Raw genomic sequence first — 13,843 nt, 5'->3', positions numbered from 1 at the left:
TATTTTAGTAAAACAAAATATACACAGTCCCAGACTACTTCTGTAATCTCCATTGGGCTCAATGACAATAACTGTGTTAACATTTCTTGTTTTTGTTTATTTATTTTTCATTGTTTCTGAGGTTTTATTGTTTGTTTGTTTTGAGACAGGCTCTTACTTAAGTAGCTCAGGCTGGTCTTGAACTTGTGATCCCCCTACCTTATCTTCCCAAGTGCTGGAATCACACCTGTGTGCCACCATAGGGGTGTGTTATTATTTTTTGATCTTTAAGTTTTAGACATCCTCTAATGATTTTTGGTCTACAAAGATGAAAACTTAATTTTCTTACACTACCCACGCCTCACAGATGCACCTCACATCTATCTCCTCCTCCTTCTAATATAACTAGACCGTGTTTGGTTCTTACATTTATGCGCAATATTTACATTTTCATGACTAGACTGTTCACAGCTGAGCCACGCAGTATATGGAACTGAAATTCTTTTCTTGGAATGCTTTCTTTTTTTTTTTTTTCTACAGTTAATAATTGCTTTGCTTTTTCACAGACCTAGTTTTCTGTATCTAATAGAAGACAGTTCCAAATCTCTGAACAAATGCTTGCAAAATGTTCATGCAGTCAAAAACATTAGGCAGACAGGCAAACCCAGCCCAGGGAAATCATTCACAAGATCCTACCTGGAAAAAAAGCCAACGCAATTTTAAAGAGCTTGCAGAGTGGTTCAAGATGTAGGCCCTGAGCTCAAGTTCCATTACCCCCGCAAAAAAACAAAAAAAAACCCCACCAGACAATCAAACAATTCGATCCTTCCCCCCGACCTTTTGGTGACACACTCCTAGAGTATTGGAATGGTCTGTCCCTTGTCCCATGGCGGCCAGCCTGGGGCATTCCTTGGTCATTTGGCTAGGATCTGCCATCAGCACTGTCCTATTGGAATGCCCTGCTTTCTGGGTCCTGTTTCTCTCTCTTACATTACTTCCTTGTTTTACTGGAGCACACGCTTGAGTAGCTTCCTGGAAACAGATTTCAAAGAAGACAAAATCGTTGGATCTCTACATGTCTGCAGTGTGTACCTTCTGCCTGCTTCTGGCTTGAAGAACTCTATGGCTGACTGAAGAGTTCTAAGATGCAAATACTTTTTTTGTTTCTCAAAATTATTTAGGCACTGCTGCCCCATCTTGTAGTATGAAACTGAGAAATGAATGTCTACTCCATTTGATCAGCATTTTCTCTCTCAGTGCTTTAAGGACTTTTTCTTTAAGTTGTTTTTAGATTTTACATATGGATTTCTTGATGTGGGTTTATTTTTTTTTCCTTTTCAAATTATGTAGTCACTGGGTGGGATCTTCTAATCTGAAAGCTCGAGTCCTACACTTTTAGGAAAATTTCTTGTATCACTTGTTTGGTGACTTTATTCTCTCTGTTCTCGTGACATTCTTATCAGTAGGATGTCAGCCTGCTGGGCTCATCTAACTCCTCTTTGATCTTTCCTCTCCTGTTTCTCATACACTGTCTTTCAACCTTTATAGAATAATTTATTCCTAGCTAATTATTTATTCCTAGCTAATTTTTAACTTCAAATGTATTTTTCATTCTGATTATTATCATAACATGGGTATTAGATCTTATTTTATAAACAAAGCAAAAACATGAGCTCTCCAAATCAATTTTGTTTTAAAGTCTCTAGACTCTGTTTCCCCAAAATGTCCTTTCTGATGTCATTGTTGTTGGTGGGTTTTGCTGCTATTGTCAGGGCCTTCTTTTTTTTTTTTTTTATCATATTCTTGTTGTACTGGGGTACACTGACATATTCAGAAAAGCTCTTACAATGTATCATAGCTGAATTCACCCCTCCACCATTCTCCTTTATCCCCTCTATCATTCCTGGAACAGTTTCAGCAGGTCTCATTTGTCCATTTTCATACACGAGTGCATAATATTCCACCATGTTCACCCTCCTTCACCCTTTCCTTATATCCTCCCCTTCCACTGTGCCAACCCCCAGTCAGGACCTGATTTACCTTCCTGTCCTCTGTTTTGGAAAAAAGACATTTTTGTTTGTTTAAGATAGCTACAGAGGGAGTTTCCTGTGACATTTCCATGTATATATGTATTACAACCCCAACTGGTTCATTGCCTTTCTTTTTCTCCTTTCTACCTTAGTTCCCCTCTTTTGGCAATTTCAACAGGTATTTAAAAAATCTATGTTCATTCTTGTATAAAAGTAACAGAGACTGCCATATGTCTAGGGCTCCTATCTCTGTTATTTTTATTATTTATTTATTTATTTTTGCAGTACTGGGATTTGAACTCAGGGTCTACACCTTAAGCCACTCCACCAGCCCTTTGGTTTTTTTGCAATGGGTTTTTCAAGATAGGGTCTCTTGAATTGTTTGCCAGGGCTGACTCTGAACCATAATCCTCCTGATCTCTGCCTCCTGAGTAGTTAGGATTACAGGTGTGAGCCACGGCACCTGGCCTATCTCTCTTATTTAGAGTGAGATAGCTTTGTGTAGAAGGACAGAGCTTTACATCTGGCAAACCATGTTAACAGAAATGAGCAGAAGCCAGCTATGTTTTATTTTTTAGAGGAGAGCACCACTGTCAGATCCAGTGGTCTTTTCCTTAAGCAGGTGGCACCCTCCAGTGGGTTCCTGAAACTCTCGTGCAGGGACAGGAGAACCTGGAGAGGATAAGGCTGAAGAGTGTCCTCACTCAGCATGCAGCGTCACTGTCCTCCATCCTGAGAACAAGAGCCCAGAGTTCACTGGGGAGTGAACTTCCAGGGAGGGGCCGACTCTGGCTATGTCAAGTCCCAAACTATACAGGGTTAGAACTACAAGCCTTCCATTCAATTCCACCTCCCAGCCTGCAATGGGCACATTCAACCCTGGGTCTCTGGGTTGTGACTGGGAGCTGGATCAACCTCTCACCACCTCTGGACCTCTCATGCACGCTGGGTCTCTGCTTCCACATTGGCTTGACAGGTTCCCTTTCTTCCATCTTTTTCCAAGTTCTGCAGCATCTCCTCCTGGAGGCCATTGCCTGACCTATCTGCTTTTCCCTTCTGGGTCTCCATTGTCTCTATTCCTTGACTTCTGTTTTAGTGGCTTCAGAAGGAACGAGGTATAAATGGGAGATTCACCTCATCATGTTGTACATACAGCAATACAGAACAACGCATTCCTCCCAGGCAGGCCTCACGCAAGACCTCTTGCTGTTCCCTACCTAGTCCTCCTTATTCCTCTCTTCAATTTTCTAGCCCATCTTAGCCTTTCAAGGTTTAGCTCAGGCACCATCTCCAACAAGAAACTCTCAGACCTCCCTGCATATGCTTTGTGTGTCCCTATCCTGGTCCACACCACACAGATCACCAGGTACTGAGTGGATCCACTTCCCTGTCTATCTCCCTCACTCAGCAAGAAGCAAGTGGGCCAGGATTGGGTCTCCATCCCTGTTCAGTCTCTAATAGGGACAGGAGGGTGGGAGGAGATGACAAATCACCTGGCACAGAATATAGGCTCACTGATGTCCGTTTGGCTGCCACATTCAATTCCCACAGGAGAGCAAAAACTATGCCATGTTTATTTACCAACATCCAAACTAAAAAGGCTAATCAGAGAGCACCAGGAAATGAAAACAGCCAGATGTTCCTAAGAACACAGGTCCAGGAACACAAAACAGCCCACAATGGGGGCAGGGTGTATTTTCCTGATTCAATGTGAATGTATGCTTATTAGGCAGACAGAGAGAGAGAAGAGAGAGGTTTACTAGGTTCCTCTGCTAATGCTGCAATTTTAAATCCATTCAAGATAATTTTCTTTATCTTCAATTTATTTTTCTCAGTAACCAGGATACTTAACTGATTTGCACAAAATCCATTTGAAAGAGAAATAATTACTCCAAGCCAAGCCACTAAATGGAAAAAGAGACATTGAAAACCTAAAAGAAAATGGAGTCTGTTTGAGAAGCCAGGGTGGAGCCTTACCGAGAAAATGAGGCTTTTGCTCCAGTATCTAGATTTTGTGATCCTTGTTTTCTCTACTTCGCAAGGAGAAAATAATTCCTAAATCTAAGAGTGATGAACAAAGACTTCCCATGAGCCAGCCAAGATGCAAGCAACCCATTTGAAGTAAGAATTTAAAAAAAAAAAAGTGTCATTGACACAGTGATGGATGTACTGTCTCACCTAGCGACTTGGAAAGGCTGTTTTTAAAATTCGATTCTCCACTATCGGAAGGGTCCAGGAAAAGTCCAGTCAAAATAGAAACTGATATAAACTTTTTGAAGGAAAGTAATAAGGTATTTATCTGGCGTCCCAACAATATTCCTGTGTCATGAATAAGGACTGTAAGGTTAAAATCGTAGATTAAGAAAGTGTCAGATCAACACACATAAAAATGTGAGGGACAGAACAGTCACTAGAGTGTAATATAGAATAATGAAGAATTGAAAGTAACCCAAACTTTTAATAATGATCACACTTAATAACATCAAAAAATGCTTATGGTATAATGTCAAAGAAGGAAGATAAGAAGAAGTCAGGTGCCAGTAATGCTCACCTATAATCCTAGCTATATGGGAGGCTGATATTTTAATATTTAAAACCTTTCCCACCGAGGGGCTCTGTAGTTGCTTTTAGACCACTTCTAAAACAATTTAACTTGTTTTCCTTTTCAGTGCTGGGATCTGAGCTCAGGGCCTCCTTAGGCAAGTGCTCTCCACCCTTGAGTCACACACACCCCAGCATTTTTGCCTTTTAGTTCATTTTTCAGATAGGCTCTCATGCTAACTTTGTCCAGGCTGGCCTCAAACTTGTGATTCTCCTACCTCTACCTCCCAAGCAGCTCGGATTATGAGTGTGCACCCTACTCTTGGCCCCTTGCTTTTTTATTTAGTTAATATTTCATAACCAGCAAGAGTCCTCAGTCAACTGACTGTGGAGGAGACTAAGTCATAAAATGAAAGAACCCCCTGCTATTTACAAATCACAGAAGACAATGTCACAGGTTCAGATTCTTAAAACCACTCTGCATAGCTGAACTGGAACTTACTTGGTAGGCCGATAATCTGGAATGGAACGATCCAGTGAAATCTTTTCACTGAGGTAGGAATTGTAGCCGTACTTCTCGTGGGGTCCTTTGGCTTTCTCTTCCTCAGCCGGGGAAAGGGTGGCAGGAAGGCCCCCTTTGCCCCGCCCACCATAGCCTTCAATGAGCCCAAGGGATTTGGACAGACCTAGAAAAAGGGCGGGGGGGAAAAGAATTAGTTTTAAAACCATCATTGCATATAGAATTTTCAAACCTGTGGAAATCACCGTAAGAAAGGGACTAAGGTAGAAAGGAGAAAAATGGAGGGGATGAACCAATTCAGATTATAATACATATATACATGAAAATGTTACTAGGAAACTCCCTGTACAGCTATCTTAAACAAACAAAAATGTCTTTTTAAAAAATGAAGGACAAGAAGGTAAAATAGTTCCTGTCTCGGGGCTGGCACCAGTAGGAGCGAAGAAGACATAAGGAAAGGGTGTAGGAGGGTGAATATGGTGGAATATTATGTACTCGTGTATGAAAATGGAAAATGAGACTTTCTGAAACTACTCTAAGAATGAGGGGAGAGGGTAGAAGCTATTCTAAGAATGATAGAGGGGTGAAATCAACTAAGATATACTGTAAGAACTTTTATAAATGTCACAATGTATCCCCAGTGCAATCATAATATGATAATAACAAAATAAAACCACCATTCCAGATGTGTCACTCAATCTGAGATACAGCTTCCAGAGAGATCTAACATCACTTGTCCTCACCTGTGTCCCCTGATAACCTTTCCATGGAGGGGGAGGTCAAGGCGACAGTGAGTTCTGGAGTTAATGTCTGGTCACCAGTGGACTCTTCTCCAGCCTTTGGGGAACTGAGGTGGAACAGGGTTCAATAAAAGGAAGAGACCAGCTGAACCTGGAGAAATGAGGACCAAGAGGGTCCTGGGAGATGGGCCTTCCGGAAGTGGGGTGTTGTTCACCCGTTTTCCTTTCTCTATGGGTAAGGGCAACCAGATAAGACCTGGAGGCCGCCTCACCCCTGTTAGAATAGCCATCATCAGCAACACCACCAACAACAGGTGTTGGCGAGGATGCGGGGAAAAAGGAACCCTCTTACACTGTTGGTGGGAATGTAGACTAGTACAACCACTCTGGAAAAAAATTTGGAGGCTACTTAAAAAGCTGGACATCGATCTACCATTTGATCCAGCAATACCACTCTTGGGGATATACCCAAAAGACTGTTACTCCAGAGGCACCTGCACATCCATGTTTATTGCGGCACTATTCACAATAGCCAAGTTATGGAAACAGCCAAGATGCCCCAGCACTGACGAATGGATTAAGAAAATGTGGTATCTATACACAATGGAATTTTATGCAGCCATGAAGAAGAACGAAATGTTATCATTCGCTGGTAAATGGATGGAATTGGAGAACGTCATTCTGAGTGAGGTTAGCCTGGCCCAAAAGACCAAAAATCGTATGTTCTCCCTCATATGTGGACATTAGATCAAGGGCAAACACAACAAGGGGATTGGACTATGAGCACATGATAAAAGCGAGAGCACACAAGGGAGGGGTGAGGATAGGTAAGACACCTAAAAAACTAGCTAGCATTTGTTGCCCTTAATGCAGAGAAACTAAAGCAGATACCTTAAAGCAACTGAGGCCAATAGGAAAAGGGGACCAGGAACTAGAGAAAAGGTTAGATAAAAAAGAATTAACCTAGAAGGTAACACCCACGCACAGGAAATCAATGTGAGTCAATGGCCTGTATAGCTATCCTTATCTCAACCAGCAAAACCCCTTGTTCCTTCCTATTATTGCTTATACTCTCTCTACAACAAAATTAGAGATAAGGGCAAAATAGTTTCTGCTGGGTATTGAGGGGGGGAGCGGGAGGGGGTGGAGTGGGTGGTAAGGGAGGGGGTGGGGGCAGGGGGGAGAAATGAACCAAGCCTTGTATGCACATATGAAAAAAAAAAAAAAAAAAAAAGACCTGGAGGCCGGAAGGAAGCTGGCCCTCCACAGAACCAAAGCCCCATGCCACAGGTAACCGGCCAAGTGCAGGAAGCAACATGCAGATTGACGTTCTCATGAGTTTGAAATGTGCAACACCTCTCACAGCTCTTTGCCTAATGGTCTGATTTACATTTCATCTAAATGGCAAAAGGAAATGCAAAATGTTTGAGAGTAAATCACAGAGGAAAAAACCCCACAGTGCTAAGAGTAGGAGGCCTGTGTCACAGCGTCAGCGAGCAATGGCAAGCTCCCGGCCTCACGCCCATGCGCCACTGTGTCCTAAGCAGCCCGGTGAGCGCTATGAGAGATTTTACCACCTAGCTAGAGACTTCTGTGGTTATGGCTTTCGTCCCCTTTTGTCATTTCAAATGCCCAAAGCTACTCAGTCCACACACACGTACACACACATGTGCAAATGTATGCCACACGTGCCTGTTTACCTGTACCCAGTATCCAGACTTCACTCCCACTATCAGCCGGAGGAATACGATTAAAGATGCAAACAGCTCTGCAGACTTTGGGGTGGGCAGCTTCCTCCCCCACACCCCTCCCCCAAGACGGCTAAAGGTCAACAAATAAGCCCTGGTCACAGGGCTGGGCTGCACCACATAACAGCAAGGCTACTACTCTTCCTTGTGACTCTGCAAAGAATGGTCTGTCCCCTAAGGTAGATGGAAGGCAAAGTCCAGGCGAGCAGCTCATAGTCAAGCTCAGGTTGGACGTCATTCCTCTGACGGAGAATCCTTTCCAAGATTCTCTGATGTTGTTCAGGACCCCAAACCTCTGTGCTCCATGCCACTTTAACAGTAGGGACCCACTGACCGAGAGTTAGATTACGCCAACACTTTGTACCTGTGTTGTTCCTTCAGTCTTGCATTCCACACCAATGAGGGGCAAATAATCCAACATCGTCTTGACCAGGCTTAAAAATCCTCCCATGTGAAGTGCAAACCTCTGTGCTTGCTTTTAAAATCACTTGTCACCATGGAGGTGGTGCACGTCTGTGAAGCCAGCACTCGGGAGGTGGAAGCAGGAGGATGGAGGGGTCAAGGCCAGCTTAGGCTACATAGCAAGCTCCAAGGCAGCGGGGCTACATAAAGTTGGCAAGACCGGGTCTCAAATAAAATAAAATCTCTTGTGAAAAAAACGTTACTAGGAGAAATATAAAATTGGGCTGTCACTGGGAAAAATTTGGTGGTTCTTCAACGTGCCAGAGGTAATTACCATACGACATGGCAATTGTGTTCTGAGGTATGTATCCAAGCAAAATACAAATGTATGTGTACACAAAACTCATGCACAAATGTTCACCACAGGTTTGTGTACATTTGCATAATGTCCATCAACTGATGGAGAGAGAAACAAAATGACAAACAAGCTGTAGTCACACAATAGGATATTTGACAAGACCGAAGAATGAAGTTGCCAGGCATGGCATGGCACACATCGGAAATTCCAACACTTGGAAGGATGAGGCAGGAGAATCAAGAATTCAAGACCAGCCTAAGTTAAATGGTGAGACCTTATCTCAACAAATCAAACACACAAACAGAAAAACAGAACAAAAAAACAATAAAGTAATTGTCTTTACCTCATGGCTAATTCTTGAAAGCATTATCAAGTAACCAAAGCTGGTCATGATTTTGTTTATATGGTATTCGGTTTTGTTTATATTCAACACACAGACTAGACAGTCCATGCAGCCAGGAAGGGGATCCACAGTTACTGAAGGCTGGAAGGACCTGGGGAGAACTGGAGAGGTCTGAGTTTTCTTTTTGAGGTGATGAGAATATTGTCGGGTTTGATTGTGGTAAAGGCTGTAAGATTTTATGAATATATTAAGACCCGTTAAATTGTATACTTTTTTTTTTGAGATAGGGTCTTGCTATGTAGCCCAGGATGACCTTAACTTTTCAGTCCTCCTGCCTCAGCTTCCTGAGTGTTGAGTTCACAGGCAGCTGTACACTTTCAAATAAATGGATGATATGGGACCTATAAAATACCTCAAGAAGGTGTTCTTTAAAAATACCCTCTTGTGACAGACAATTCTGTTTACAGCAAGGTAAGATGGGGAGCTACACATTATAAAAACCTTCCAGTAAAAGGCAGAAATGCTTGATAAAATTATTTTAAATAGTGTAAAATATACAGCTGAGCTTGCAAGGAAGAGAAACTCCTGGAGGTGGGCTGAAGTCAGAACTGAGACCATCTCCTAAGAGAGGAAGAAGGATGAACTGCTCCTAAGCCAAAGGCTGAGTTTTAGAATTTAAGCCCGTGCAGGATTTTGGACTGCAGTTTCTCTGAAAAATAGAATTGAAACTGAAATAGCTGTAAACGTTTGGACCCATTTGAGGTGATATCTTTCTTCAAAAAAAATATTTTTCTTTAATTCCAGGGCCAACACAGTAAGTCAATCAAGAAGACTGTCTTTGCTGGGCATGGTGTAATCCCAGTACTCTGGAATGCTGACAGGATAATCGCAAATTCCAGGCCAGCTTGAGCTACATAGTGAGACTCTGGCTCAAAAAAAAAGTTACAAAATGCATGTTAGAAAATGCATGAACCAGACAGCATGAGTGCACACACACACACACACCCCACTTTTAGGATTCAAATAACTTCAGATAATACAAAAAGCACTATAAAATAGTATTGGTTTAACAGAAGATCAAAAGTCCTAAAAGAGAATAAGGTTCTATGAAGTGGCAAGCAGATCTGAAAACTATTAACAAATGAAAATTTCCATAAAAGAAATATGTTACAATTTACCGAAACATTAAATTCTTGCATTAAGAATGTTAAGGCCAGGCGCTGGTGGCTCATGCCTGTAATCCCAGCTACTCAGGAGGCAGAGATCAGGAGGAGCATGGTTCAAAGCTAACCCCGAGGCAAACAGTTCACAAGACTCTATCTCAAAAATACCCAGCACAAAAAAGGACTGGTGGCATGGCTCAAATGGTAGAGTGCCTGCCTAGCAAGTGTAAAACCCCAAGTTCAAACCCCAGTACCACTCCCCACAAAAATCACTTGTTCAGGGAATTTTACAGGAAGGAAGCATTCAGTATTGAGAACATGATGAACTGTAAATCAATGGCACTGTATTCGTATGAAGGAGTGCTATACAGCAATGAAAACCACTAGACTGTTGTTACATGTATCAAGTAGGTGAATCTCAAAGATATAATATAAAGCAAAAAGCAAGCTTGTAATTTCCTCTATACAAAGTTTCAAAACTAATGGAAGAGCAGTTTACCGATATAAACTTACAGAGTGAAATTACAAAGGGTGGCAGAAGAGAGTGGGTTATGGTTGCGGAAGACACGAAATTACTTGTCAGTGCTCCAATGCAAAGCAGAGAGGAGGATTCAGCTAGCATCCCGTATGTAACCGTAAGGCGCCATGTTTGAAGTGTCAAGTATTGCACAAATTCAACAACTCATGGACTACGTTGTCTTCTTCCCTGGGGTGCTGTTACCAACTCACCCTGGATTTTCCCTTTTTCTTTCCAGAAGTTGCTGACGTTTCTCATAAGCCACAAACTCAGCCTCTCTGACGCCCCCAGCACCATGGGCCCAGACTGCAGTGCTCCCCAGTGTGGTTTGTTCTCTTGGAACGCATGTTAAAATTTAATGTTCTTTGTGAACTATTAAGATGAAAGACCTTTAAGGACCATTGGGTCTCAGTCCTCATGAATGGATCGATCCATTCGTGCTATTAATGGATTCATGAACTGATGGGGCTGTCTCAAGAACGAGTCTGCTATCCAAACAAGTTTGGCTTTCTCCGCCTCACTGCCCGTCTCTCACCATGTGATATCAGGTGCTTCCTGGAGACCCTGCCAGCAAGACCACCGTCACCAGATGCAACCCCTCAACCTGGGACCAGAGCTTGTCATCCACCATGTCACTTAGCGTGGCATTGTGTATTCAGCCACAGACAACACACCGAAGAGTCCAATGCTGAGACTATCAGAAAAGGACAGAGGTAAACCTAGCAGCTTCAGGGGCATCTGATTCCTCCTCCTACTTTGCGTGGTTTGGTTAGCACGTCTTTTTCTTCCCCTGATGATACAAGGTTTCTTTGTTTTAGTCTAAGTAGATCACTTCCAATCTCAACTCATTGAAGTCCATCTCAGAGCTAAAACAACATGCTTGCCCAGCGTTCTCCCAAGGGCAGCCTTCGTGATGCAGGCAGAAGGGCCAGGAAGGGACTTTATTTTAAGACAGCACAGAAATTAAGACTAAGAACACAGGCTACTCCCACCATCGATGCTCAGGGAATGATGGTTCCAAATGAAAATTTTCTCTCTCTGGTTTTCTGTGGCATTACTTCTCCCATTATGAAGTCACTCACTTAGCAGCAAAAAAAAAACCACCAACAACAACAAAAAAAAACCCCAACATTCCTCACAGTGCAATGTGACAACTATGAATTATATATTTCATGGTCCATATGCTCTCATTTTCCCCCCAATTTCATCTGCCAGAAAGGTGCAACAAAGCAGCAAAAATTTTCTCTGGCATTTTAATGTGGTAACTTAGGTCCCTGGAAACTGTTGGCAAAGAGAAATAAAAGTTCAAGTTCACTGCTGAAGTGGTCTTTTTGAGGAAGAGGTGTGACTGGGGCATGGTGGGAAGGTTCTATGCACCCAGATGGCTTCTTTTCTAATGTGTCCTTCCTTTCTAGACGTCACAAGGACAAAGGGGAAGAAGCAGGGAGGAGGTGGGAAGGAAAAAGAATGGCCTGGGGAAATCAATCATTCCCTTGTCAGGCAGACAGCAAAGTCAAGTGACTATTAGGCAAGAAGTGGAAGAGAAGGGGAGGAGACAAGCTGAGGACAGTCACCCGAAGGGCAGCCCCTGTACCAATCCTCTCCATCCTCTGCTGCACACCCCAGGAGAAAGACCTACGCGGACCACTCAAAGGTTCCCTTGCTCTCTGGTTTGGGCATGGGTTCCACCAATAGAAGACGCCTGGATGGAAGGAGGGAGCAGTTGCAGAGCTGATTCCCCCAGTGCCCTCCCTTCTGCGCTGTGGTTTGGTGAACGTTGCCTAGAAGGCCCCAGCTGGTATCCGGTATCTCCTCCCAGGGTTCCAGCCATTCTTGCATTCCATGAGCCAGGGCCTTTGTGTGCTCCTTCCGGCCTTGGGTGGCCACTGATTGTGCACTGCCAGTGTTAGGATCATGTCATTCTTCATCCCTGTCACTCCTTGTTGGTTTCCCGTAACTCTGCCCAAACCTCTGTAAGTACATTGTTAATCTTCCTCCTCCAATTCCTCCTCCTGCTCGATTCCTTCTCCTTCTTCTTCTTTTGTGGCAGTACTGGGATTTGAACTCAGGACCTCACACTTGCTAAGCAGGCGCTCTACCACTTGAACCACATCCTCAGCCCTTATTTCCTTAGTTATTTTTCAAATAGGGTCTCATATTTTTGCCTGGACTGTTCTGGATCACGATCCTCCTACTTAAGCCTCCCATGTAGCTGAGATGACAGGTGCCCGGTACCACACTCAGCTTTCTTTTGTTGTGATGAGGTTGAGCTGACTTTTTTGCCCAGCTGGCCTAGAGTCACGATTCTCCAAATCTCTGCCTCCTGAATAGCTGGGATTACACGTGTGAGTCACCTCACCTGGACCCCCGTGGCCCCTTCTGAGTATGCCACCTGTTTTCCTGCCAGGAGTTTCACAGATGGAACATCTCACCTGTCCCCGCCCTTCCCCTCCCAGGGCACCATGTGCCAGTCCCTCCCTAAGCCCAGAGATATGGTCACACCCGTGTCCAGCACAGTGAAACTTCTGTTTGAAGCCATCTACTACAAACTTAAGGGTTCACTTAGAAAAGAAATTAAATATCCATGAGAAAATCATTTAACGGAAAAGAGGTCTTACGGTATTTATTATAGAAAATTTATATTCATAAAGAAGAGAATCTTTGTGACTACTGAATGTCACAAGGAAATTAAGCCTGAAAGAGGCCAACTGGTGTGACAGAGAAAGGGCACTGCTGACCCCGGAGACAGCCGTGTCAGTGAATAAGTGCTTCCAGGTAACAAAGAAATGAGGCAGGATGCCAGGCACAGTGGTGCATGCCTGTAATCCCAGCACTCAGGAGACGGAGGCAGGAGGATCAGGAGTTCCAGGCCAGACCCAGCTACATAGTGAGACTCTGTCTCAAAACCAAAATAAAAACGAAAGGGCCAGAAGCATAGCTTAAGTGGGACAGCACTTGCTTTGTGTGTACAAGGCCCTGGGTTCCATCCCTAGCACACAAAGAGGATTTAAAAAAGGCGAGTTAGGAAGTGAGACTGCTTGTCAATCAGTACTCCTGGGTGGAGCAAGTTGAGATCCTGTGTTAGTGAGATTTGTTTTTTACCAGCAATAACCTACTAGGATATATTATTAAAGACAATCTATTTATAACACCAAATATTGCTCTCCTCCTAGAAATAACAAGAAGAGTAGAAAAATTTACATACATGAATTAGAAATGGGAGACATGTTTATAACTTGAAGATGGAATACTGTGAAGAACAGAAATAATACAAAGAAGATTTCTCCTTTTTTGGCAACACTGGGGACAGAAGCCAGGACCTTGTACATGCAGGGCAAGTGCTCACCACTGAGCTGCACCCCAACCCTGGCTTCTCCTTCCTAACGGGTAGAGATACCGTCATCTCAAATGTGATTTTTTTTTTTCCTGGAAGATAATAAACAACTAACCAAGATGAAGCACTGGCGTTTAAAAAAGAAGAAGAGGAGAAATGGGTGGAGGG

General features: G+C 43.2%; 1 protein-coding gene across 4 annotated transcripts in view; it reads right to left on the bottom strand.

Moving 5' to 3' along the window:
* The window catches only part of Galnt17 (polypeptide N-acetylgalactosaminyltransferase 17), a 433,611-nt gene that overhangs the window by 281,382 nt on the left and 138,386 nt on the right, over window positions 1–13,843 (bottom strand). For 3 of the 4 annotated variants that reach the window (XM_074075764.1, XM_074075766.1, XM_074075767.1), the window contains exon 2: window positions 5,053–5,236. In XM_074075764.1, the coding sequence (XP_073931865.1) occupies window positions 5,053–5,236 (184 nt within the window). Of the gene's footprint in view, window positions 1–5,052; window positions 5,237–5,813; window positions 6,067–7,047; window positions 7,476–13,843 lie in introns of those variants that run through there. The other variant, XM_074075765.1, reaches the window with a different exon arrangement.

Source organism: Castor canadensis, chromosome 6, assembly GCF_047511655.1.
Source record: "Castor canadensis chromosome 6, mCasCan1.hap1v2, whole genome shotgun sequence".
Taxonomy (NCBI): Eukaryota; Metazoa; Chordata; class Mammalia; order Rodentia; family Castoridae; genus Castor; species Castor canadensis.
This window is presented reverse-complemented; position numbering and strand designations above follow the sequence as displayed.